This window comes from Apium graveolens, chromosome 10, assembly GCF_009905375.1.
Source record: "Apium graveolens cultivar Ventura chromosome 10, ASM990537v1, whole genome shotgun sequence".
NCBI lineage: Eukaryota > Viridiplantae > Streptophyta > Magnoliopsida > Apiales > Apiaceae > Apium > Apium graveolens.
In genome coordinates, this window is record NC_133656.1 from 241257129 (window position 1) to 241284257 (window position 27129).

The following is a 27129-nucleotide window of genomic DNA, read 5'->3' on the forward strand; positions in this document are numbered from 1 at the left end:
GGTTACAGAGGAGCATGTCCCCAAAAAGACGAGAAGCAGATGAAGTAAACTTACAATCCAAGGTTGCTTTGAGGATCTGTGGGGCATCCTCTCCTTGATTACTTTTTCCAATCTCAGTGGTGCGAGGGGAACTAAATCAGCAATTTCCTTTAAAGCAACATGCACACGACAAAGAACTTGCTCCTTTTTTGCAAGACCATGTGGCTGTTGTAATAGCCTAAGGAAAGATAAAGGCGGCACAAAATTTCTTACAAGCATATCCAAGCATAGATAGAGGTATTTTCCGCTCACTGCAGCCTATAATGTAGTAAAAGGAAAACTAATCCTCGATAAGAACAAGCAATGATATCAAAGCAACAACCAACTCAACCAATACATCCATCACATCTGGACCATAGTTCCACAAGCTCATGCCACTTATCTGAAGGTAACAAACTTTCTTTAACAACCAAAAAACTAAAATCCGAAAAAAAATAATGGAAAAAGAAATGAGCAAAAATATTAATGCACTATTACTTACAGAAGAAAGAAGCATTTTATGGTGATCAGAATCTATGTAAGAAACTGCTCCAGACAGGGCTTTCAAACTTGTCTTTTAAATTATAAAACAACATTAGGTAAGCCTTTACAGAAGTAATAAGAGGACATAAAGTTTACACATTTTAGTGCATATACTTTTCAAAAACACTCAACCTACCACAAGCATGGCCACTTCATCTGGTGCTAGGCGTTTAGTATGGTGCGGAATCCCGATCAACTCGTGATAACTGTCAGATTGACCTTGAAAACTTATAAATCACTATTAATCACTATTAATCAACCATAAGATTGATCTTCAAGCTGAGAATCAATGTCAAATGATTAGAATTTATAACATATAAAAATCCATTATCTACTTAAATGTTTGAAACTGCAAACAGACCTGTATGAGGATTTTCTCTCCATAGTTCTGCTTAACAGTAGACAAGAAGCTCGGTAAATTCCTTGATGCAAGTGAATGCATACAAAATTAGTTTTTAGTTGTAGACCGCAAGTAATTATACCTATGAATTACATAAGAGAAGATAAAAAGTACCTGCCCAGTTGCCCTCTTTTGTTTGAGCCCAATAATGAACTCATCATCCAGCAACTTTTGGTTATTTGTGCCGACGTCGATGGTAATAGGCAAGTACTGCAAATACAACACAAATATACAGTTTAGAATAAGAATTAATAATAATGTCATAGTATAGATAGGAAGCTTCATGTAACCCATGTGGCCTTGTTATCTAATTGAATAGAACCATGAAAAGTGGTTAAGGGATTGCACGGATATACTCTACGTTCCCATGTCGCTAGCAGTAACATCCATAACATACCACCACAGTCTGGTAGCCACAATCAAATAATAGACCCTAGAACTTATATTCAGTGTTTCTAAATAACGATTACTCGGATTGATTGTGGTGATCCCATTGCTCATGACCGACTTCGCTTCTATTATATACCCAGTGTTGCACATTTATGCTCCTTCTGTGTTAATTACTTTGTATACTTTTTCTAAGTACTTCATCCTATTCTGTTTTCTTGCTTGCTTCTAAAAATCTGAGGTGCTTAACTCTTCGTTGCTTATTATGCTACATACTAAGCAATAAGTCTGAGTGACTATGTAGGGTTAACTATATTTTGTTTGGTAAAAAATTAAGTCCTCGTTTATAAGAATATCAAGATCCAATTCAACAGAATGAATAATTGTTCTATGTTTAATTTGTCAGCATAACTCAAGCAAGGGCAAAGCTTATGCACATTTACTTTATAAAGCAATTGAAGAAATAGTTCTAATATCCACTTAAGGACACACACAATTAACTATTTTTCTTAGTGCAAGACCCTCCTATTGTATTCAGTTTTTCATAATGATTGTTATTGGATGAAGAAAAAACTACTTAAAGAATATATTATCTCAGCTCAAAAACTAGTTAAAGAATTTATGGATAACTGGTGTCACTAAAATTTCTGAAGTGTTCGGGTAATACATGCACTAGAAGGAAGAACATGTTACCTTGATCCGTTCATATTCTTTGACTGCACAGGTTTTAGCTTCCTCTGTTACTCTTACATTTTCTTTCAACTCATCTATTTTCCGAATTCACCACAAAAAATCTTTGATGAAGCAGCTTCAAGTTTTTCAATCCTTACATTCAAGGAGGCCAGTTCGGATAAAAGAGTTTGCACCGTCAACAAAGCATTCGCGCGGTCAGAAAATGCATTGTTAATTGCCAACATCACCCCAATATAGTCATGAAGCTTATCCTGCAGTATAAGAATAGAGCATCTGTAAATATCTAGCACTTCGAGTGGAACAAGATGCTTGAAAAGATAAAGGATCATGATTAAAGTTAGCAATTCAAGTCTAGGAAAGTACAACAATCCAGTAACTTACCAGATGCTTGACAGTTTGTGCATTCAACTCCCGATAGAGTCTGCTAGCTTTGACAGCAGCAGTAGCTGAAAGAGATATGTCCTAAGTCCAATTATGTATGAGGATTTAGGAATAACTTTTATGTAATATGTTTTGATTTCATTGATATTAATAAAAGGCTTGTTTTATTTTTATTGCGGGCTCTATCTATTTAAATGTTTAAATAAGATATACCACAGTTTAGAGTAAAGCTTTTTATGGATTGTGTTGAGATCATAATAATGAGACCTAAAAGATGATAACTCTAAACTTAAATAGTTCCTGGTCGTAGGATTACCAACTGGTAATTAATAATCCGCAAAGATCGGTACATACTATGCTTGCTTTATTATGAAGGATGTATGTTCTCATAGACATTTGTGTGGTGACACTATAGCTAGTATGTAGGTGCTTATTATAGAATAAGTTCACTGAACATGACTCACACAGCTGAACAACTGATGGAGTTCACTCACGTGTCAGCAGTTGTTCACATAGTGATAGTTGTACAAGTATCCTTAGACTTGAGGTCATCATAGTCATCTTGTGTACACTGAACTATGCTTTGGTTTAGTTCTTAGTCTCAAGGGACAATTATAAGGGCTCTACTGGGTATAGAAATTTGTACACGAAGATAGTGTATGATCAATAAAGGATCTACCCCTTCCAGTATAGGAAGAGAATGTTCAATGTTGATCCACTTATGTTAGTTCAGGAATCTCTGGCCAGAGTGAATGAAATTAGAAAAGAGTTTCTAATTTACATTAAATAGAACTAAGCATAGTGAATGGGAAAGCAAGTGATTAAATAAGATAGGCTTGACACAAGTTCCATGCCTTGTATTTAATCGTGATATTGCAGGGTAGAAGGAATTAATTGTACGGTTTCTACTCACTGAATAGGTTCTTGGTATTCTAAGTAGTGAATTCGTATTATCCGGATAGTCGCGATATGCTGAGAAGTATCACTCACGATGTAAAATAAATATGATTAATTAATTAATCATATTTAATGAATTAGAGAATTTATATAAATAATGATAAAATAGTTTTATTATTATTTATTTCTACTACCGGCTTAATATTGAACCTACAGGGTCACACCATAAAAGAGAATGATTTAATGGTGGAGGAATTAATTAATAATGGCTGATAATTATTTATTTATGAAATAAATAAATAATTGGCAAATTTAATAATTGATTAAATGAGATTTAATTGATTATAAATTAATTAAGAAAAGGTTCTTAATATTATTAATTAAGAATTTAATTTTTGGAAATTAAATCAAGTGAGAGAATTATTTCTAAAGAATTTAAAAAAAGGATTAATAATTAAAAGGTGTTTTAATTATTAGTGAGAATAATAAAGGGTTAATAATAATAATAATATTTTATGGGAAAATTTTCAGCTGAAAATTTTGCCTATAAATATACTATTATAAACCCTATTTTTGCCTTAACCAAACAGATTGACAAAACCCTAATTCTCTCCATCTCCTCCTCCTTCATTACATCGTTTTCTTGGTGGATACCGGTGGAGTGTTTCACACTTGAGGAGCAGCTGCTAAGGATCTCCGTTCATCGTTCTTGGATCGCTATTAAAGACCTCCATCTTTCCATTAACGTAAAGCTTCTTAAGGTAAACATATTGAACTACGAATTAAATATTATATTTTCGCATGGATCCTGTGGATGGTTTCGGTTCTTTTTAAGATTAAATTTATGTTTTCGCTGCGTTTATGTGCTAAAAACCCTTCAGTAGCCACATTTTTCATGTCTACAGATCTCACCCTTTGAGAGTTAAACATTGCCTCATCCGCCTCAAACTTCGTTAGCTTGACAAAAGCCAACCCCAGTTGCCCCATCGTCTCCCCAATTTCTTGCTGAGCTTTAATTTCATGTCAATAGCATACTTCCCATTTCATTATACATATTATTAGTACCTAAATCAACTACATGACAGTAATAAATATTACAAATTTACATATAACACCGAGGCAAATATCGATATTTCCTTTATTGTATGGAGCTAGGAAATTGATTAACATACATTTAAGCTCAATCAAGTCTGAGATGTCGCAACTCAAAATGGTCTCGCTAGATCAGCATTATCAGACAAATATCAATACATATTTGAATCGAGAAACATTACTAATTATATAAACCGACAAACATAGCACTCAAAATTTATAATTTACATCAAAAGAGTTCAATAGACCTGCTGAGAAGCATTACCAATCTGATTCTCGAAATCCTACAACTTACCCTTCCTCTCCAAAAATTCCTTATCTTCCTCCACAACCGGTGGCTTAACCGCACCCCAATCATTCGTAACCGACTGCTTCAACTCCTTAAAAATCCTCAACAAATCCCTCCCTCCTTTCGCAGGCAACGCAACCTCATTCACATCCAATGCACTCCCTTGCAAACTTTCCCTCCCAAACAACTGCCAAGGCAACTTCACCGCCCCATCCAACATTCTCGACACCACATCGCCACATCCGTGGTCCTCACCAACGGCAACTTCCCTTTCGACACGTCTTGCTCCTTCTGAGGATCCGAAACCGTGATTCGCACACACTTCGCTCCGGAATGTGAAGTCGAAGTTGCGAACAAATCATGACCGTTGACTCCACTTCCTCCGTTGCTATCTTCTCCATCGAACGATCGAAATATTGCTTCAGCATACGAAGGCGGTTCAAGAAACGTGTTGTACGGATTAGGTTGTTGATTTCTCGATTATTTCTACACATCTCGGATCGAGATGTGTAGGAGAATATAATAGGAAGGTGAGCGGAGGAGAGGATGGTGGAGGTGAGAAGGGGTGTGAAGATCTGAGTGAAGAGAGGGGTTGAAAGACGAGGCGGCCACTGCTAATGATTTATGTTTGTTAGGGTTTTATATAAAAATGATAAATTTTTAGGGCTTGTCTGTTAACGGGCTGGGCCTTGACTTAATTAAGTCTTTACAATCATAATTTCTTAATTATTTTGATAAATATCTTGTTGCTTTTCTGTAAATTATTTAAATATTATTTTAATTTTTGAGTATCAGCTCAGATTTAGAGAGAAAGAGTGAATTTTTGTTAAGGGGGGAAATAGCCGCCCAAATTTTTGGCCTGGGAAAGTGTGCAGATTTGTGTCTCAACATCATTTAATTATTTTTTTAGTTTTTTATTAAATATTTACAATTTTAAATATTATAAGAAAATTGTATTACTAATGTAAAATATATGTCAAAATAACACGACAATGATAAAATTAATCGGAACAATTATTTGTATAATTGAATTGTCGAACAAAAATTTAAAAAAAATAGAAATCATTCGGGACAAGAATTTACATGGAACCCGTGTTGACCGTAATTTGACTATTATAAAAACACATGATATAAAATCTATTTTTTTAAAAAAAATTACACAGTTAAAAAATTAGTAGGTAATATCATCCGTACGGTTGGATCGTTGAACAAGAATTTTAAAAAAAATAGAATCACCACTCGGGACAAGACTTGGTTATAGGAACTCGTGTTGACTGTAATTTGACTATTATAAAAACACACGCTATAAAATCTAAATTTTTAAAAAAAATTACACATTTTTAAAATAAGTAGGTAATATCATCCGTACGGTTGGATCGTTGAACAAGAATTTTAAAAAAAATAGAATAATCACTTGGGACAATACTAGGTAACAGCAACCCGTGTTGACCGTAATTTGACTATTAAAAAAGCACGTGATATAAAATCTAAATTTTTTTAAAAAAAATTAAACATCTCTAAAATTAGAAGGTAACATCATCTGTACGGTTAGATCGTTGAACAAGAATTTTAAGAAAATAGAATCACCACTCGGGACAAGTCTTGGTTATAGGAACCCGTGTTGACCGTAATTTGACTATTATAAAAACATACGATATAAAATTTAATTTTTTTAAAAAATATTTAGACATCTCTAAAATTAGTAGGTCTCATCATCCGTATGGTTGGATCGTTGAACAAAAATTTAAAAAAATTAGAATCACCACCCGGAACAAGACTACGTAATGTGAACCCGTGTGCACCGGGGTTTGACTATTAAAAAAGCACGTGATATAAAATTTATTTTTTTAAAAAAAAATTACACATCTCTAAAACTAGTAGGAAACAAAATTTGTACGGTTGGATCAATTAAAAATTATTTAAAAAAAAATATAACATGAATATAACAAATAAATTTTAAGAATAGTAGAATAACTAACGCAACACTAAATAACCTACTGCAACACCAGAAAGCAAATACAACGCCTGAAGTGCCACGTCAGCAAGTGGGCCCCACTATGTGCCACGTCAGCATGCCACGTCAGCATTTTGGGCCCCCATGTGGGTCCCACTAATCCCATGTCAGCATGCTGCCGTGGCATGCCACTTCAGCGTTACACGTCACCAATGGGCCCCATATGTGGGGTCCCAAAATGCTGACGTGGCATGACACGTCAACATGCCACGTTAGCACCCGTGGGACCCCAGCACGCCACCTCAGATTTATTTTCCACGTCAGCATTTATTAAATAAAAAAAAATATCTAATACAACGCTATGACCTCTACTGTTACACGCTGCGCAACACTAACAGTTATTAGCAATGGTAGCTTCAATGAAATGCAACGCTTTCACCACTATGTTGCAATAAATAGAAAATTTTTTAGATAATGCAACGCTTTTTGTGCAACGCTGGATAAAAACCGTTGCCTATGCGCACTTATGGCGTAGTGAATGTTCATGACCGATAAGATGATGATGCCTAAAACTTTTTTACCTATGGGAGGATTAGCTAAGAATGCGATCGCTATCCAACCTGAAGCTTGATAAATAGACCCTACTTTAATAATCACTTTGTACTTTACATATTTTGTAACTCTGATCCAAGATATAAATCAATCACCTGGTTCCTAGCATGCAAAAGACTCAGAAAAGCTCATCTTAGTTAATATTATGTACATGCCTTCAGGAGAACATATTGTAAAGGCTAAAATCTAAATTACATGAAAAGAGAAGATGAAAGGAGAAAAAATACGACAAATATAAAAGTAATAGGAAGAAATAAAGGGAGAAATCATTGATCCTTGAGATGGATGGCATGAGAGATATGTTCACCTCCACTTGAAACTCAAAAAAGCTCATCGTCCATTAATGTTGTAGATCCATGAGAGCACACCATACACAAGAGATAACAATCCAAAAAAATTAAAGATTATGATACGATAATTGGTGGAATAATATCAAAAATTGCACATGAACTACAACTTTAAGTCTCTCGTTCATTAATGTTTATAACGGGTTTTTAAAAAGTAAAAAAGGCACTGAAGTGGAATATCGATGACATTATTGTAACTATTGATAGCTGAAATTATTGTAACTATTGATAGCTGAAATTAACTGGAATAAATTTATCTTTTACATAAATTTTAAGGCAAAATAATAGATTCCATTTATGTCATGAAATATAATCAAAATGTCATTGAAATCGCACTTTTATATATTTTGAAAAATTAACGTAAATATTATCATTAACGACTTTACTTCCATAGGTGATTAAGAACATTATAATTTATTAATTACTTTTTTTGAATAAATAATAATTACTATAATTTTTAAATTTTTTCCATATATTAGTATTACTTGGAGATCTTGAATTAGAAATTCTCATTAAAATCTGCAAATTTTTAAAACAACATATCATTTAGGTTTCAAATTTTAAAAAAACTTCATTTTTTAAATATTTATACAATGTATAAACTTTATAGCCGTTTCTAAAGTTATTAATTGATTGTTAGAAGTTGGTTGGAATAAATTTGATTTTAACGTTAAATTAACTGCAAAATACTGGAGTTTATTTAAGTCACGAATACGATCAAATATCATTATGTATCTTGAAATATATGTCTGTTGAAATTACATTATTACCATCATGTACGATTTAACTTATATAAGTTATTTAAAAAATCATATTTTCCAATTATTGTTTATTAATTACCCTGCTGGTACAAACAACAATTGGTATAAATTTATACATGTATAAGATTGCTCCTAGATTTTAAAATTTTTGTGCAACCTTATTTATATAGCATAACAATTTTCTTTTCCCAAACTACCCCAAATTATTTGATGCAAAACATGAAAAATCTTACAAATATTTAATCACAAATTTACAGGTAAAAGTTAAGGATGAGGTATGTAAAGTGTGGGTTTAGGCCCAATACCATGAACCGCTAACGTCCCCTAGAAATTGTTTTTCCTGTGACCACGTGTAATAAAACAATTGGTCAGTTTCCAAATAACTGCAAAAAGGATACGTCCAGCACCCAATCCTAGGTACACAGCAGTGACTCTAGCAAAATGAAAAATCTTATAAATACAGAAAAAAATATTCATTCCTACAGCCTCCAATATATTGCCGCATCTTTAGTTCAGTGTTCTTTTCCTACACAACATAACAGCAGCAGCCATCTTGTTCAGTTCATATCTAGGGTTTTTGTCTGAAACAATGTTGAATCTCCCTGACTCTCTTTATCCTGATCCGATACAAGGTGACAACAGTGTTATGTCGAATGGTGGTGCACCTGCTAACAACAATGGTCCCTGTGATGGTGCTAGCAAAGCTATTGATTGGCCTTCTGCTAGTGTAGAGGACTTGGTTGTGTTGCTTCGAGAACCTGAGCATCGCGAAAAGGCCATTTCATCTCTTACTCAGATTAAGGTCCATCATTTTTCTTCATTTATGAAGATTTTTGTTTGTTTTATGTACATTTTTGTTTGTTTGTGTATGTTGTTAGGTGGAAATAAATTGATCTGTAATTGTAAATTCATAAATGATGTTTTTAATACATGATTGGATGCATTTTTTGTGTTTAAGCTTGTTTAAGAAATTATTGATGATTAATTATGATTAGAGTTATCTTTTATATTTGTGTGTCTTGATTAGAAGTAATTGATAATAGATCTGAGTTTTTAAAGAGTTTAAATTATGCATTCATATGTTGAAATACAAGTTAAATTGTGGCCTTGTCATGATTTTATGATGTCTATGCTGGTCATTTCATTTTCATAAAGTCTGGTTTAATCGACCAGGGATTATGTAAACCAGATATACTCATTCGTTTGATTTCATTCTTTACGTGGTTCATACACAAACATAGATCGATATTTATTTGTAATCAGTCTGATTTATGAAAGTATCTCTTCAATCGGAATGTGCAAATATATATCTTTGTATGCACGAAATGTCACTTTTACGTGGATTCTTTCGATATTTTGTAGTTTTATATTTTATTTAGAACAATAAGTATGTGCAGAGAAATGATGATCTTGACTCGCCTAAATGACTGTATAGTATCATTTAAGTTTGCTTGTTAGAAGTTTAAAGTGCGGAGTTAAATTACTTACACTCTATGTTCTAATGTCTATTGGGTGATATAGTATATTTCATTTCTCACATGTGATTTATCAATACAGAAACAGGGAAGAATTCAAGATTTAGCCCTCCACATTTGGCGGTCAATCAGTACGGTTTTCTTACTCCTATCGGTATGCACAATGACTTGGGTCTACCAAATGCTTTGCATTGATCAAACTAAATGTATTTATTTTAATATTTGCTTAAGTTTATATCATGTCGTGAATTCTTTTTATTAACTTCTAATTTTGGTTAACATTAACAATAAAAGTTCCCTGTTTTGATTTGAGTTTCTTCCTCAGATCTTAATACTGAAGTGGACTACTAAACCAAAATGGCAGTATCTAGGTTACATTGTTATATTTGATCTTCTCAAGTCCGGAGTCCCCCAGTTATATAGTATTTAATCAATATTTCGTGATTAATGATCCATATTCTTTCTTATCTTTTGAAATGATTATACTTGTTTGTGAATCCCTTGATCCTTGTGTCCGATACTATGACATGCACATCCCCTCATCGGATAGGGGATTCTTCCTGAATCCTAATTTTGATTCTTTCACCACAATTTGTAATCAAAATTTCTGTTAACCTCCTACTTTCCTAAAATTAAGTATCAGTTTTTGTTAGTAAATACAAACGTATTATGCTGGTGTTCATTTTTGCATAAATTAAAATATTTTACCTGTATTTTATGTTTTAAATCAATAAATTATGCATTTGATTAAATTTGCTTATAGTTTGTGGTTTTTTTAACAAGATTGAATATCTGTAACATGAAATCTAGAGAAAATCTATATTTCTATATGTAGTGTCCCCCGCACCCGAATTCCCATGTTATTATATTTATTTATTAGATTTTTGTCCACGCACCCAGCACTTCTGCACCCGTATCCTTGCTTGTCGAAGAAATCTTTCATTGAACTAATGAGAAGATTTGCGGAGATCTCAAATATTTTTGAAATTTGAAATTTTGAAACCCAAAAATCTGGAAAATAGGCATTGTAAGGAAGTTCTGCAACTTTTATGTCACACGTCTTAGAGAAGTCCTACCCTTAAGATCAAGTTGCATCACATCTCAATCAGAACTTGATACAATTTATGAAATCCGCACATGATGGTCATTGGAATCATTTAAATGATTTACTACTTTGTTTGACAAGCCCTGCCTTGTGGTTTGTATTGGCTATTCTATCTATTCAAATGAAAATGTTGTGTTTTACAGTTGGTGATTAATGGAATTATCTTCTTTATTGCAGGAAGTATTATCTATATACAAGTCGTTAACACCTGAGAAACTTACTATGAAAGATTCAAGTAAAGTTTGTGATGTACTTGTTTTGTTTGAGGTCATTTCCGCTCCTTTAATTTCCTTTTCTAGTGGTATTAACTTTGTAATGTATTTGCTTTATATGTTCGATTTCCTAATTTTCAAACTTTTTTCTTATCAAATTTATTTTTACTTATCAAATTTATTATCTATATACATCAAATTTATTTTTACTTATGCAGGAGCCATAGCTGGTACTCTATGAACTTAAAAATTATATATGCAACTCTAATATCAAAGTGTATTTTCTATTGAATGCAGTGTTTGGCCACTCACCCTCAAACGAAGATGCAGTTCCTTAATGGTATTTTTCTAAACTTTCTGAAAGCTATGTGACTGGTTTCTGTTAATGTATTCAGTATTTACATTAGTCTTCTTCAACATAGTTGGATGTATCCATAGTTATAGCTTCTTCTCACCAAATGATATAAGCTATATTCATTCTATAACTTTTGCTGATTTCTTGCTGTCTGATATTGCTACTTAAAGACTACACATGATATTGTCGAACTTGACGTGTTTTGATATATAAATGCATTCACTTTATATTTCAAGCTGGTATGATTTGTTTATGTGAACACCAAAGAAACAGGACACTGAGGTAAAATCAGGGATTCAGTTGAAGTTACAAGTTTGTTACATATATTCTGGGATGAGGATTTTGCAAACTTATTCAAATATTGTTATTAACTGATTTGAATAGGATAATTAAGGAGCTAGATAAGGTTAATCGTAGACAGACTTGTATTAACTTACTTTTGTCCTTGCAGTTCAGATACATTGTTACCTGTACCCTTTCTTGGAGACTGAAGAAACGAGCAAGCCATTCCAGTAACTAAGGCTAATGAGCTTGGGGGTCATTGGTGGTCTTCTGAAGGAGGTACAATTCCACTCTAAATCAATACATGATACCTTCAATTTTTTATACTTTAAGCCATTTGAATTATTAAAACAGCTAAGCACCAGTAACCTTGCATGGAAGTATTTTCTCATTGCTAGTTGCTACCTGCCCTTTCAAGTTTCAGCTCTGAATTGAATGCAATCTTGAGATGAATTAGCTTAATCAGAACCATAGTTCAAGAAAATGTCCATTATTTCTTACCAGATTGCATATCAATTTGCTTTAATATGATCTGATATGCCTATAAGGTTCTACTCCAAATATCATCTGAATCTTCTCTACTATGCAGGTTGGCGACCCTTCGACAAAGGTTGCTGTTCACTGTTTGCTTGAATCAGGACTCTTCCCTTTGTGTCTAAAATCCATAGAATATGGAAACGAACTTTCACAATCAGTAAGTGTCCATTAAAATTTGAACTCAACATTCTTTTGCTTCTAAGCATTTTTTACTGCAATATATCACCTTACATGTAAGACAGTACAGAGTATGTAATCTGGTTACTAAAAATTTCAAATTAATCTCCCTTTCTAGTGTTTCTGCTAGATGTTTATTGAAAAAGGGATTTTTAGTTAATACTCCATGTTTCGTATTAATACATATCAAGTCGACTTGATGAACATCTAATATTTTGGTGTTGATGAACATTAGTACCCAGCCATATATAAATCATAAGGTTTATATTTGCATGGCATAGACTTGATCGTCCTAGTAAGAACCTGAGCAAATAATTCTGAAACAATTCCGGTACACCATCAAAATATAAATAGATCGACACCCATAGTTAATTGGCTGTTTAAACTCACTCTGAACACTTGTATATGGCTATACAGACTGCATCTTGGATAATGTCAAGAATAATGATGCAAGAGCAGGGACTACAGTATTGCTGTGAGCCTGCAAACCGGTTGTGTGCAATCATGAAGGTTTTTAATGACGTAATTGAAAAGATGCAGGATGAACCGTCTACTACAGTTTTGAAGAATATTATTCAATGTTATGTCATACTGTCCGATGATCCAAGGTTAGCCAGCAACCTTTGTAAGCATATCTTCCTAGCTGTTGTGTGTTTCTATTTGATAGGGATAAATAAGTCCTGATTTTATAATTAATGGGCTGCTAGGCCCAATAATAAGATGTATGATATTCATACCAGAAAGGTTAAGCCTGATGGACCAGATCAGGCCTGGTGGAATAAAAAAAAGGGGCCCAAAAGCCCTGATTATTAATTAATTTCATAATTAATTAATAAGGGAAAAATCAGCTATTGAGAAGAGTCCCGATAAGGATATAAATCCTTATAGATTAGCCTCAAGGGGACCTAAAAGGATAAGGAATCAGCTTCCTACCTCCTAGGACTCCTAAGTCTATCCTAATTCAGAGGCTTGTCCACCAAGTCTCCTATACCAAGTCCAATTCAAGGACTCCCACATCTATATAAGGGGCCTCACCCCACAAATCAGAACTACGTTTTTTGAATTGATCCTTGGCAATCAGCAAGGTACGTAGGCATCTTGTTAAGGCAGATTGAGTCACGAAACACAAGAGCAGTCAAATCGAGCCTTGAAGCTCACGTTCCTTAGTACTAAATACAGCAATTATATATATATTAGTTTTTTATCCATAACATTTGGCGCCGTCTGTGGGAAGGAACAACAACAACCATGGCGAGAACACGGAGAACAATTGGAGCTATAGAGGAAGGAACACCATCAGAGACAACCCAGGTGATTTCATCAACCGTGGAGGTTCCTCCCCATTCAACTTATGCATCTATTCAGGAGGAAGCCCAGACAGGGGCAACTCAACCCCAGCTACAAGGGACAACTACCCTGATTCAAGGTACGAATCCTCAAGTTCAACAAATACATATACCTGTGAATTCTCGACCCGTCGGGTATGAATATTCAACTATTGTTACTACTAACCCCCCTTATGGGATTCCCCTTCACCCTGAGGTTGGAGGAAGCGGATATGCTAGGCGAAGCGAAGCACGAGGGCGGTCGCCCCCCTATATACGAGGTTTGGGTCCTATCCCTGAGGATCGGGAATTTTATGGTCCATACACTGAGAGAGACTCCGAATCTTCGGATGATGAAGTGGCCCCGAGAAGGAAGCGTCCTGGAAAAGAGCCAATGGCCGATGGAAGGCAACGCCCCCAAAGCACCCCAGGGGCGAATCCCCAAGTAGTGCAGGAAAGGATCAGGGCTCATGAGGCTGAAATCCAAAGGCTGAGGCGTGATTTGGAGGCTCACCAGGCCACCAGACCCCACATACCTCCTAGGGGGAGAAATCCTCCTCCTATCATAGACCTGGATGGTTCGGTAAGAAGAAGGGCTGCTGTCCCAAGAACTGATCCAAGCAATCTCCTTCCCCTTGGAGATCCTGACGATCCAACTCCACCCTTCACAGAAGAGATAATGAATGCCCATATCTCAAGGAAATTCAAGATGCCCACTATCAAAGCCTATGATGGCACGGGAGACCCCGCAAATCATGTTAGGACATTCTCTAATGCACTGCTGCTGCAACCCGTGAATGATGCTATAAAGTGTCGGGCCTTCCCTCAAACCCTGTCGGGTATGGCTCAAAGATGGTATAGTCGCTTGCCCCCAAACTCTATAGGATCGTTCCGGGAGTTAAGTCAGGCTTTCAATAAGCAGTTCATCAGTGGGAGAGTCCATGAGAAAAGTTCAGCATCTCTCATGAGTATTGTGCAAGGAGCAAAGGAATCTTTGAGAGACTACCTGAATCGTTTTACAAAGGAGGCTTTAAAAGTCCCAGACCTTGATGATAAGGTAGCCATGATAGCACTGCAACAAGGAACTAGGGATGAGTTTTTCAAGATGTCCTTGGCCAAACGTCCCCCAGAAAACATGTTGCAACTCCAAGAGAGGGCAGGGAAGTATATCAAGGTTGAAGAAAGCATGAGGAAGACCGTAGTAAGTAATGAGCCCACTGGAGGCAAGAAACGAAAAACTGATTTGAAGTATGTCGCTAAGGACAAATATCCTAGAACCGAACAAAACCCTGATTCAACCCCCAAGAAGGAAGGACCTGGGGAAAAGTTCACTGAATACGCTAAGCTGAATGCTCCCAGAAGTCAGATTTTGATGGAGATTGAGAAAGACAGAGATATTCGCTGGCCTAAGCCCTTGAAGGCTGATCCCGCCAAGCTAGATAAGGGCAAGTATTGCAGGTTTCACAAAGATGTTGGCCATGACACCGATGAGTGTAGGCAATTGAAAGATGAAATTGAGTTTTTGATTCGAAAAGGAAGATTGAACAAGTATACTGAAGATGGAGGGGACAGAAATAATAATGGAAGGAAGAACTTTGAAGATCGTAGGAGGGACCAAGATGATCAGGGGCGGAATCCCCAACCCAGAGGGCCGGTTATAAATGCAATTTTTGGAGGACCGCGACACCCTCGAGGGCCAGTGATAAACACGATCTTTGGAGGTCCAACTGCTGCTGGATTGTCCAAAAATTCCAGAAAGGCATATACTAGGGAGGTTATGCATATTGTTGGAGAAGCCCCGAAGAGGGCCAGGACAGAAGTAACATTGGCTTTTGATGATTTCGACCTAGAGGGTGTAAAGTTTCCCCATGACGACCCGCTGGTCATAACGCCGATAATAGGAAATAGCCCGGTTAAGAAGGTCCTTATGGATAATGGTGCTTCTGTGGATATCTTGCTCCATGACACCTTTCTAAGAATGGGGTATAACGACTCCCAGTTGACACTAACCGACATGCCGATATATGGATTTGCTGGAGTAGAATATCCTGTGGAAGGGATAATCAAATTGCCAACCACCATAGGTACGGAACCAAGGCAAGCAACGCAGATGCTGGATTTCGTGGTGGTAAAGGCTAGTTCAACTTATAATGCTATCATGGGGAGAACAGGGATACATGCCTTTAAGGCAGTCCCCTCTTCCTACCATTCAGTCATGAAGTTTCCCACCCGAAACGGGATTGGAGAAGAGAGAGGAGATCAAAAAATGGCTAGAAGCTGTTATGTGGCCTCTTTGAGGGCAGATGGAGTCGGGGGGCAGGTTCTTCCTATTGAAGATATGGATGTTCGAGAAAATGATGAGAATAGAGGAAGGCCAGCAGAAGAATTGGTTTCGGTTCCTTTAGACCCCGAGAATCCTGAGAGGATGACTTTCATTGGAGCCACATTAGAGGAGCCTCTTAGAGGGAAGTTAGTGAAATTTTTACAAGAAAATAGTGATGTGTTTGCATGGTCAGCAGCTGATATGCCAGGCATAGACCCGGAGTTAATTACTCACAAGCTAAACGTGGATCCAAGCCGGAAGACAGTGAAACAAAAGAAAAGAAATTTTGCCCCGGAAAGACAAGAGGCTATAAAACAGGAAGTAGAAAAGCTCTTAGAAGCTGGTTTCATTGAGGAGATCCAATTTCCGGAGTGGCTAGCCAACCCTGTAATGGTGAAGAAGGCTAATGGAAAGTGGAGGATGTGTATAGACTTCACTGATCTGAATGATGCATGCCCCAAAGACTGTTTTCCGTTGCCGAGAATTGATACTTTGATTGATGCCACTGCTGGGCATGAGATGCTGAGTTTCATGGATGGATTTAGCGGATACAATCAGATCAAAATGCATAAGAATGACATTCCAAATGTATCATTTATCACTGACTTTGGTGTTTATTGTTATCTTGTTATGGCGTTTGGTCTCAAGAATGCAGGAGCCACCTATCAGAGGTTGGTGAATAAAATTTTTAAGGATCTTATTGGGAAGACTATGGAAGTCTATGTTGATGACATGCTAGTCAAGAGTCTAGTAAAGACTGATCATATAACCCATTTGAGGGAAGCTTTTGAGGTCCTGAGGTACCACAAGATGATGTTGAATCCTACGAAGTGTGCTTTCGGAGTAGGATCTGGAAAATTCTTGGGATTGATGGTCTCAAAGAGGGGAATTGAGGCTAACCCCGATAAAATAAAGGCAATCCTGGACATGGAACCCCCAAAAACTGTCAAGGATGTTCAGAAACTCACAGGAAGGGTTGCTGCGCTAGGACGATTCATCTCCAAGTCAGGAGACAAGTGCTTGTCATTCTTCAAGTCATTAAAGAACATTAAAGACTTTATATGGAGTGAGGAAAATCAGAAGGCATTTGAAGAATTAAAGAAGTATATGGGCCAGGCCCCGTTGTTGGCCAAGCCAGTTCTGAGTGAAGTTTTATTCTTGTACTTGGCTATTTCAGAAAGCGCTTTGAGCGCGGTGTTGGTTAAGGAGGAACTGAAAGTCCAGAAACCCGTATACTATGTCAGCAAAATCTTGCATGGTGCAGAGTTGAATTATTCAACTATTGAGAAATTCGCTTTAGCCTTGATAATGGCTTCAAGAAAGCTGCGTCCTTATTTTCAAGCTCACCAGATTGAAGTGCTAACAAATCAGCCGCTGAGAAACATCATTCACAGTCCCAAGGCAAGTGGGAGACTGATTAAGTGGGCAATAGAGTTGGGAGAGTTCGATCTCAAGTATAAGCCACGTACGGCCATAAAAGCCCAGGCACTAGCTGACTTCGTGGTGGAATGTACCATACCCAACCAAGAAGTCGGGGGGCAGGAAGATACCATACCTCAAGACAAGGGAGTCGACAATGGGGACAAGGAGAAAGAATATTGGGTTCTCTATTTTGATGGAGCATCAAAAACAAATTCCAGTGGAGCAGGGTTGGTTTTGCAAAGCCCTGATGGATTTCTAATTGAGTATGCTATGAAGCTAGACTTCCCAACCACAAACAATGAAGCAGAGTATGAAGCCCTGATTGCTGGCCTTGGTCTAGCTGGGACACTTAGAGTCAAAAACTTAAAGGTCCGTGGAGACTCGAAGCTGATCATATCCCAGGTAAAGGGAGAATTTGAGGCAAGGGATGATACGATGGCTAAGTATGTTCACCTAGTAAGGGCTGTGATGACCCAATTTAATGAATGCCATGTTGAACACATTCCAAGGGAAGAAAATGCTAAAGCAGATGCGCTATCAAAATTCGCTTCGTCTGAGATTGAAGAAAGTTCAGGAAGTGTGTACTTCCGTGTTTTGAAGACACGGAGCATAGATGTTAAGCTTGTGGCTCCCATAGGCTTAGGGACGTCATGGATTGATCCCATCAAGGCTCACATTCAGACCGGTTGGTTGCCAAGTGATACAACTGAGGCACGGAAGTTAACTATTCGAGCACTAAGGTACTCCTTGATAGATGGAATTCTGTATAAGAGATCTTTCGTGGTTCCTTACTTGAGGTGTCTCAGGCCCGACGAGGCACGCTTGGCTCTTGAGGAAGTGCATGAAGGTATTTGTGGGCAACACTTGGGGGGCAGGGCCTTGGCTCATAAGATAACCCGTTTAGGCTTCTATTGGCCAGAAATGATGGCTGATGCCAAAGAATATGTGAAGAAGTGTGATCACTGTCAAAAGCATGCACCAGTTGTTAGACAACCCCCTGAGATGCTGACCTCTATCAACTCGCCTATTCCCTTTGCCATGTGGGGGATGGATATTCTAGGGCCTTTTCCTATGGCCACGGCACAAAGGAAATTTCTGATTGTAGCCATTGATTATTTCACCAAGTGGATCGAAGCCAAACCCTTGGCCAAAATCACTACTAAGCAGGTTGCACAATTCCTATGGGAAAACATTATGTGCCGCTATGGAATTCCCCGTATCCTCGTCACTGACAATGGAACATAATTCAACAATGAGGAATTCAAGAAGTATTGTGAAGAAAATGAAATTGAGTTACGATTCACCTCTGTGGCTCACCCGCAAGCCAATGGCCAAGCAGAGGTAGCAAATCGGATAATCCTGGATGGATTAAAGAAGAGGATCGAGAAGTCAAGAAATAATTGGGTGGATGAGATACTTCCCATATTATGGGCCTATAGGACTACCTGTAAAGTCACGACAGGAGCAACTCCTTTCATGTTAGCATATGGGGCAGAAGCAGTAGTTCCCGTGGAGATATCACATTCCTCTCCAAGGATTCAGGCTTTCAACGCAGAAGAAAATGAGGAAGGGCAGAGGTTAGCCCTGGATCTGATCGATGAAGTGCGAGATAAGGCACATGCAAAGATAGTAGAATATCAGAAAAAGGCTTCATTCTACTACAACCTAAGGGTTAAAGAAAGGTTTTTTAAACAAGGTGATCTAGTCTTGAGGAAGATAGAAGCATCTGGTGTAGGATAAAAAGGGAAGCTTGCCCCGAATTGGGAAGGGCCGTACAGAGTCAAGAGTGTTCAAGGTAGAGGAACCTACAAGCTAGAGACTATGGATGGATTTGAAGTCCCGAGAACTTGGCATGCACAAAACCTGAAGGTTTACTATGTATAGGGCAGCCGGATACGATTCTCACTCGTCAGGATGGCAAGTAGGTTGAAAAGCACCTTGAAGCTTTGCTTGCTTAGGATTTATATGTTTTAGTTTTATTACGAAGTTTATTATTACTTGTGTAAGGGACGAATCCCAGACAATTTTACAAAATTCATGAGTTCTTCAAAGAATGTTTGTGGCCTAACAAATAAAAATCAAATGCATGGATGCAAGCATAGAAGGTGATAAATGAAATAGATCTGATAGATATTACAAAAATTCGATAAATAAAGTCTCGAAAATAGGATAAAAAACAACAAGCCACGCAGGGCTGAAAAAGCTCTAAGGAGCTGAAGTACCCTCGGCATCCATATCATCGTCCTCTCCGCTCTCGCTGGATGTCTCTGTCATCTCGGAGGAGGAGGAAGAGCTATCGTCCTCAGCTGGTCTGGAAGAAGACTCGGGAGGAGGAAGGAGTGGATCCTGAGGAACGTGGTCCAAGACAACTACTCGGGTACGAAACCTCTGTAGCAAAGCCTCGTCGTCAGGGCAGATGTAGTCCGCCGGGTTAATATCAGGACAAGCCTCGTTCACGGTCCCAAGGGTCGTGTCCCAACCGGTCCTAAAAAACCCGGGAAAGACTGAATCATCCCTAATCCTCATGGATTGGGCAAACTCCTCCGAGTCCAGATAGTTTTCTATAGCTTTATCCTTCTCCGCCCGAAGTACCACCAGCTCGGCGTTAGACTCTCCGAGTTCTTCCTCCTTGCGCTTGAGCTTCTTCTCCAGGGTAGCATACTTCTTCTGTTGCCTCCTGAGGGCATTATCGGCCTTATCAGAAGCCCGCTTCCACGATTCGGCTTGCCTCACAGCGCCTTGAAAGTAGGCGTTAGACTGGAACAAAGCAATTAACAAAGTATAAGGCAAGAAAATGCTACAAGAACGAAAAATAAGTTCAAAAAAGAGAAGGCATACCGAAGCCAGAGACTGAGCCCCCATGAGCTTAATCCTCTCAAGATCAGGGGTGGCCACCACATCAGTAAAGTCCTTGGGAGTCACGCTATGGTAGGACCAATCCCAAGCATGTTTCGTGGAACCAACTACGGTGTCCCCTCGACGGAATCCCCAGAGAGGCTGACAGGCGCCTGTGGCAGCAGCAGTAGGGGCAGCAGTAGTGATAGGAGCACCATGGCCTCCAGCTCCTTCAGTTGAAGCCTCCCCTATAGGCTCTTTGTGCTTCTTCAAAAAGATAGGCTCCGTGGCCTTTCCCCGGGTGTATAGGCCTGCGAGCCGAGCTTTCTTCATCCTAGCTGTTTCCTCAACCAAAGGAACATTGTCCTCATTAATCTCCTTAGCAGCTGAAACAAAGCAAAGGACAAAATAAGTGATGTTAATAATGCATGAAATGAAGTAAAATTGAGAAGGGAAGAAAAATACCCTGTTGAGAAACAGAGGATAGTCCCACATGAATCAGGGAAAACTCCTCTAAGAGAGTCCAGCTGGTGGTGGTGCCATCATCCTGAGTAAGCCCATTATAAATAATAGTTTCTTCAGGAGTTAAGTGAATGGATTTGAGGCTACCATCACTGACCTTCCCGAAGGAAGATCGAAAAAGTGTGCCCCAGTCACCATTCTCCCAACGTAACCCAACGAAACTATTCCTCTAATTTTGATTATTATCAGGAATAGAGGCGCTGTTAAAGATATGTTTGCTTTTGGGACTTTGCTTGACATAGACTCAGCCACAGATATTGGAAGAACTATTATAACACTGAAAGACCTTCCTAAAAACGGCTACAGAAAGAGGAAAGCCCTCCCTAAGACAACAAACCATAAAACATAGAATATTCCTCCAGGCGTTTGGAGGAAGCTGACATGGGTTAATTTGTAAATCAGCCAAAAGATGAGGAATAAAAGGATGGAAAGGAAACCTAAGCCCAGCATTAAGGGCATCTGTGTAAATGAAAAGAGTGTCGGGTCTCCAGTGGCAAGTACGGTCACCACCAGAGACTGGAACTAATCTAAAAGGAGGAAGGAAGTTATAACGAGCATTTAGTTTATTGAAACCAATATTGTGCCAAGTGTTACAATGATTAAAAGAATCGAGATGTGCAGTAGAGGGATATTCATCCCCCCTAGTGTTAATCATATCGATTAAAGACATGTACGAAGAACGGATCTCGATATCCTTACCTCGTTTTGAAGCCGAGGCAATCTTCGCCGCTCTCTCGGAATTCTTGTCAGCCATTAGTAAAGCCTAGAAAACCTGAAAATCTTGAAGGGAGGAGTGGCCAAAAAAACTAAAGGAAGAAAAGAGGGAGAAATTTGTAGGATGAGTAGAGAAGTGAAATGAGAGATGTGAGGAAACACACTCTCATCCCACCTTTTTATAGCCAAGAAGAAGGGGATTTGGGCCTCAAAAAAGCCCATTTGAGCCCAAAAATAAGAAGGTTCTGGAATTATCCAGAAAATTCCTGGAAAAATTAAGAGAAATTTGAATTTTTTTGAAGATTCTGGAAGAATCCAGAATAACCTTAGAAGAGTTTGGAATTTGGGCTCAAAAATGAGGCCCAATTCTAGAAAAATCTTGAAAAACCCAAGGCCCAGTACCAAGGCCCAAATACAAAAAGCCCTATTTGAGGCCCAAAATGATTTTTAAGAAAAGCCAAGTCTTCAGGCCCAGGATTAATAAAAATAGTGGGCCCCAAGGTCAGCCCAATAAAACCAGCCCAGAAAAGGGCCCAATTAGTTAAAAATACAAAACCCAGTTGAAATGGGCCCAGGTTATAAACCAAAAAAGGGGATGGCCCAAAAGAATACAGCCCAGGTTTAAGGGCCCAAATCCAAATTACAGAAATATATGCAAGAAATTAATTCAAGACCAATTCGACCAGGAAACACAAAGGAATCCTGATCGAAGCTCCTGAGGTCGAAATCTTGTCGATCAGGGCTGAAAAATAAGCTTAATTCGACCTGAATTAAGACTCATTCGACTAGAAATCAAGAGAAGATCCTGATCGAGTGGATCCTTCCCGAATTTCTGTCGACCTAGGCAACTAAGGGAAGTTAATTCGGTCAAAACTAGGGCTCCTGATCGAAATTCCTGACCGAAATTAAAATTTCCTACTCGAAAATTCAAAAAAAAAAATATATATATATATATATAGGAAAAAATCCTGGCCGAAATTCGACCAGGATTCTTGCTCGAACCCATCCTCCTCGAAATACCGTCGACCAGGGCTGAATGAAGGATAATTCGACCAGGATCCTGGTCGAATGGGATTCCTGGTCGAAATTTTTATATAAAAAAAAAATCCAGAAAAATAGGAAAAATTCCTTAAATATTTTCTGAAAAATGTTAATATTTTCAGAAATAAGGAATAAATCCAGAAAATTAAGGGAAAAATCCAGAAATTAAGGATAAATCCCAGAAAATTAGGGAAAAATCCCAGAAAATTAGGGAAAATCCCAGAAAATTAGGGAAAAAATTCCTGGAAATTAAGATAATTTCTGAATAAAAGGAAGATTCATTGTAAATGTGTAGGTCGCTCCACACTTTACGCAAAACGAAACCCTATAAGGGAACGAATAGATTTAACTTCTGCGAAACCTAATCAATGTTTCCCAAAAGTTGGGGGGCAAATGATAGGGATAAATAAGTCCTGATTTTATAATTAATGGGTTGCTAGGCCCAATAATAAGATGTATGATATTCAGACCAGAAAGGTTAAGCCTGATGGACCAGATCAGGCCTGGTGGAATAAAAAAAAAGGGGCCCAAAAGCCCTGATTATTAATTAATTTCGTAATTAATTAATAAGGGAAAATCAGCTATTGAGAAGAGTCCCGATAAGGATATAAATCCTTATAGATTAGCCTCAAGGGGACCTAAAAGGATAAGAAATCAGCTTCCTACCTCCTAGGACTCCTAAGTCTATCCTAATTCAGAGGCTTGTCCACCAAGTCTCCTATACCAAGTCCAATTCAAGGAATCCCACATCTATATAAGGGGCCTCACCCCACAAATCAGAACTACATTTTTTGACTTGATCCTTGGCAATCAGCAAGGTACGTAGGCATCTTGTTAAGGCAGATTGAGTCACGAAACATAAGAGCAGTCAAATCGAGCCTTGAAGCTCACGTTCCTTAGTACTAAATACAGCAATTATATATATATTAGTTTTTTATCCATAACACTATTGTTATATCGTTCCTATACTTATTGTATTATTGATTTAGAACTTGTGTAAAAAATGTCTCTGACCAAGCACCGGATAGCTTGAGAGTGGTTTTATGTCCCTTGGGGCGGTCTGGTTGTTGTACTTAACAAACATAATTTGATGTGATTCGAATGCAGCAGGGGTTGTCTCCTCCTGAGAAGCTTCATTCCGCCAATACTGACGACTGCCCCATATATTGAAGCCCTTCGTGTAAGTCCATCCAGATGATCTCTTATATACATGTAAAAATGTGGACTCTATTCTGGCACAAAACAGCATATTTCACTACCAAAATCCAAGTTTATAAAAAAAAAGTATCTATATTACGCATAAATACTGGAGGCACACAGTATTTGTAATTGTGTATGCCTCAGCAACTTCTATGGGCATCTCTAGTTGCACAACAAAACCGACATCAATACTTCTAGATACACGACTCCTCGTTTTGAATATTACATAATTTTTTACATGAGTTTTTGTCCCGAGGACAGAGTCACAAGTACACACACTGATATATCTTAAATGTTCTTATCTAATATCTAATTTTCTATACATATTATGCAGGCACGCCCTATAACCTTAAAAAATTTACAAGATTTGTTTCGAAAGCTATCGATGGGATGCGGGTCAAATGCAGAAGCGGTTGGTGATGTTGCAGGTTCCTCACATCTTGATCGCTAGCTGATATTTTCTAGCTCTTTCCTTCCCTTATACAAGGGAAATTAAGAATTCTCTCATAGATCTCAGAAACCTTTTAATTTTAGCTATGATGTTAACAATATTTTTTGTAGAACAATTATATCTCCAAGTTGCAAAATAATACATGATAAACAATCATAAAATGCCCCTATCCAGCTGATTCATGTGGTTAGCTGATGATATTTTGGTGTTTAGTTTTCTCCTTTTACCCATTTTTTTTTATTTGCTACAGTCATCTTCTTGAATTACAGGCATGAACTCATTGAGTGTCACTATTATCAACGCTCTCTCTGAACTCTTTGAGATCATGAAAAAATATTGTTATGTTCAAAGATTAAAAAGAATAGATATAGTACATAAAATATTATTATCATTAATAAATTTCTTTATGATTTATAAACAATATGTTGAGATTTTTCTAAACTAAAACCATCTATTGAGGACTTGAGGTGTCAAGAAATAAAAATCCGTTTATTTGCATCAAGCTTTCAGTCTCAAGCATATGTAAATAGCAGTTACATTTGAGATATCAAGTCATGTGCATCTTTTTCTACAAAAGAAAGGTTGTAACTTGTAATTGTAAGAGGGAAAAATATTGAAAAAAGATAACTAGGTAAATATAAGGGGCTTGCGCGGTTGAAAGAAACTATTTAAAAATAAAAATAAAAGGCATTATTTGCAGCAATTTTGTTGAAAATGAAGATTCCTAAAACTAAAAGAGTCGCTAAAAATAATGTTATAAAAATATAACACATAATTGGAGAGTTGATGAGTGTACCTAAAATTTTAAAGAGTTATACACATGGTACACTGGTACTTTATATTTTAATTTTATACTTTTTTTATCAGATGTTCCAATTTGATATTTGATAAATTCTTAAATATGCCTTCTTTCAATTTAAATCGATACATCTTTTTTCCAACTAACATTTCTTTATCTTTTCAAAAAAAAATACTACTTATAATAAGATTATGCAAACTTCATTTTTATATATTTGTTTACTCTTTCATTACTATAAATATAATTTATCAAGCACATATAATTTAACCTATCTAAACAAATTTGAATAAATTTCGTACTTAAATTACAATCGACATTTTGCATCATCCAAGTGTAATAAGAGAAGTTAGAACTCCATATATAATCCATTTGTGCAAATTTTTCGAATTAATTTTGTTTTGCAAATAGCAGATTCCAACATGATTGTAGACAAAGAAAAAATTGATCATACTTTAATATTAAAATAATAAAAAATGACGGGATATGAGCATGTGTTTTGCTAAAAAAATTTATTTAATATATAAAAATCTTATATTAAAATTGAGATGACTAATATTACTTCCCAATTTTTTTTAGTATAAAACAATTAATTTGAAAATTAGTCAACCATCCATGTAATTCAATTATCTAGAATATATTGGAACAACCATGTACGTCAATAACTTGTGAGATTAAAATGTAGTTATAGATGGGGACTTACGTCTCCTCTTTAATGCCCATACTACAATTTTATATATAGTACTGTCACATTAAATCTTGAAAGAAACTTGAAACATCAAAAAAATATACACTCATTTCTTTGTCAAAATTACCATCGTCAATGTACACAACCATATCAATAAGCAACTCCAAAACCAAAACCTGCAATCTGGTTATTTTTCAAAATTCTGGTGTCTCGTTATCCTTGAGATGCTAGATGGATAGCATACCTGTTTAAATTTCTCGAACCGAAAACGGAAGTCCTGCAATAAACCAGAAACAATTAGAATATAGGCCTAATTGTAAGGGGTTAGGGAACATAAGACATTGCCTTCTTCAATGCAACATGTACATAATTTAGGATGTTATGCCGATCCGCTAGAAGAGAAGTGGGTAACACAGCTCATTTGTTCTCACTATTATCCCAATTGAAAATCTAACCTTGTTTCATACTAAGAGCTTCTGCAAAGCAACAAATTCATGTCAAAGTAAAAGATAATTAATTATGTACATTCTTTATTTTTCAAAGATTTGGTCATAGGGAAATGGTTGCTAACTTGTAAACACCTATGATTAGAGTGTGAATTTAACCCTACACTTTTGTTGAAATTTAATCTCATAAAGTAAACCGGATTAAAAAAAAGGCTTTGTAAATAAGAGAAAGACACATGCAATGTACACAAGTTCAAACTCTCCATTAGCAGGTAGGAAAATAAATTCATTAGCATTTTATAGCATTCAAGAATGAAAGTATTGGCCAATTCAAGTACATTCAAAAAAAGTTATACTCATTATGTTAAAAGGTTATTACTCGTATTTCCACCGTACATAAAAGATTTTTACATTATTCTATAACCTATATGTATGTACCTAAATTTTAGACATTAGAGTAATGTTCAAGACCGATAAGATGATGATGCCTAAAACGTTCTTACCAATGGGAGGATTAGCTAAGAATGTGATCGCTATCCAACCTGAAGCTTGATAAATAGACCCTACTTTAATAACCACTTTGTACTTTACATATTTTGTAACTCTGATCCAAGATATAAACCAATCACCTAGTTCCTAGCCTGCAAAAGACTCACAAAAACTCATCTTAGTTAAAATTATGTACATGCCTTTAGGAGAACATATTGTAAAGGCTAAAATCTAAATTACATGAAAAGAGAACATGAAAGGAGAAAAAATACGACAAATATATAAGTAATAGGAATAAAAAAGGGAGAAAATCATTAATCCTTGAGATGGATGGCATGACAGATATGTTCACCTCCACTT

At 36.9% G+C, this 27129-nt stretch overlaps 1 protein-coding gene across 1 annotated transcript; it reads left to right on the forward strand.

Moving 5' to 3' along the window:
* Positions 1–8963: 8963 nt before the first annotated feature.
* Positions 8964–26833, forward strand: LOC141692206 (uncharacterized). Its single transcript, XM_074496937.1, has 7 exons — positions 8964–9176; positions 11132–11221; positions 12393–12497; positions 12935–13125; positions 23807–23879; positions 24234–24327; positions 26730–26833. The coding sequence occupies exons 1-7, from the start codon at positions 8964–8966 to the stop codon at positions 26831–26833; spliced, it is 870 nt and encodes a 289-aa protein (XP_074353038.1).
* Positions 26834–27129: the final 296 nt, after the last annotated feature.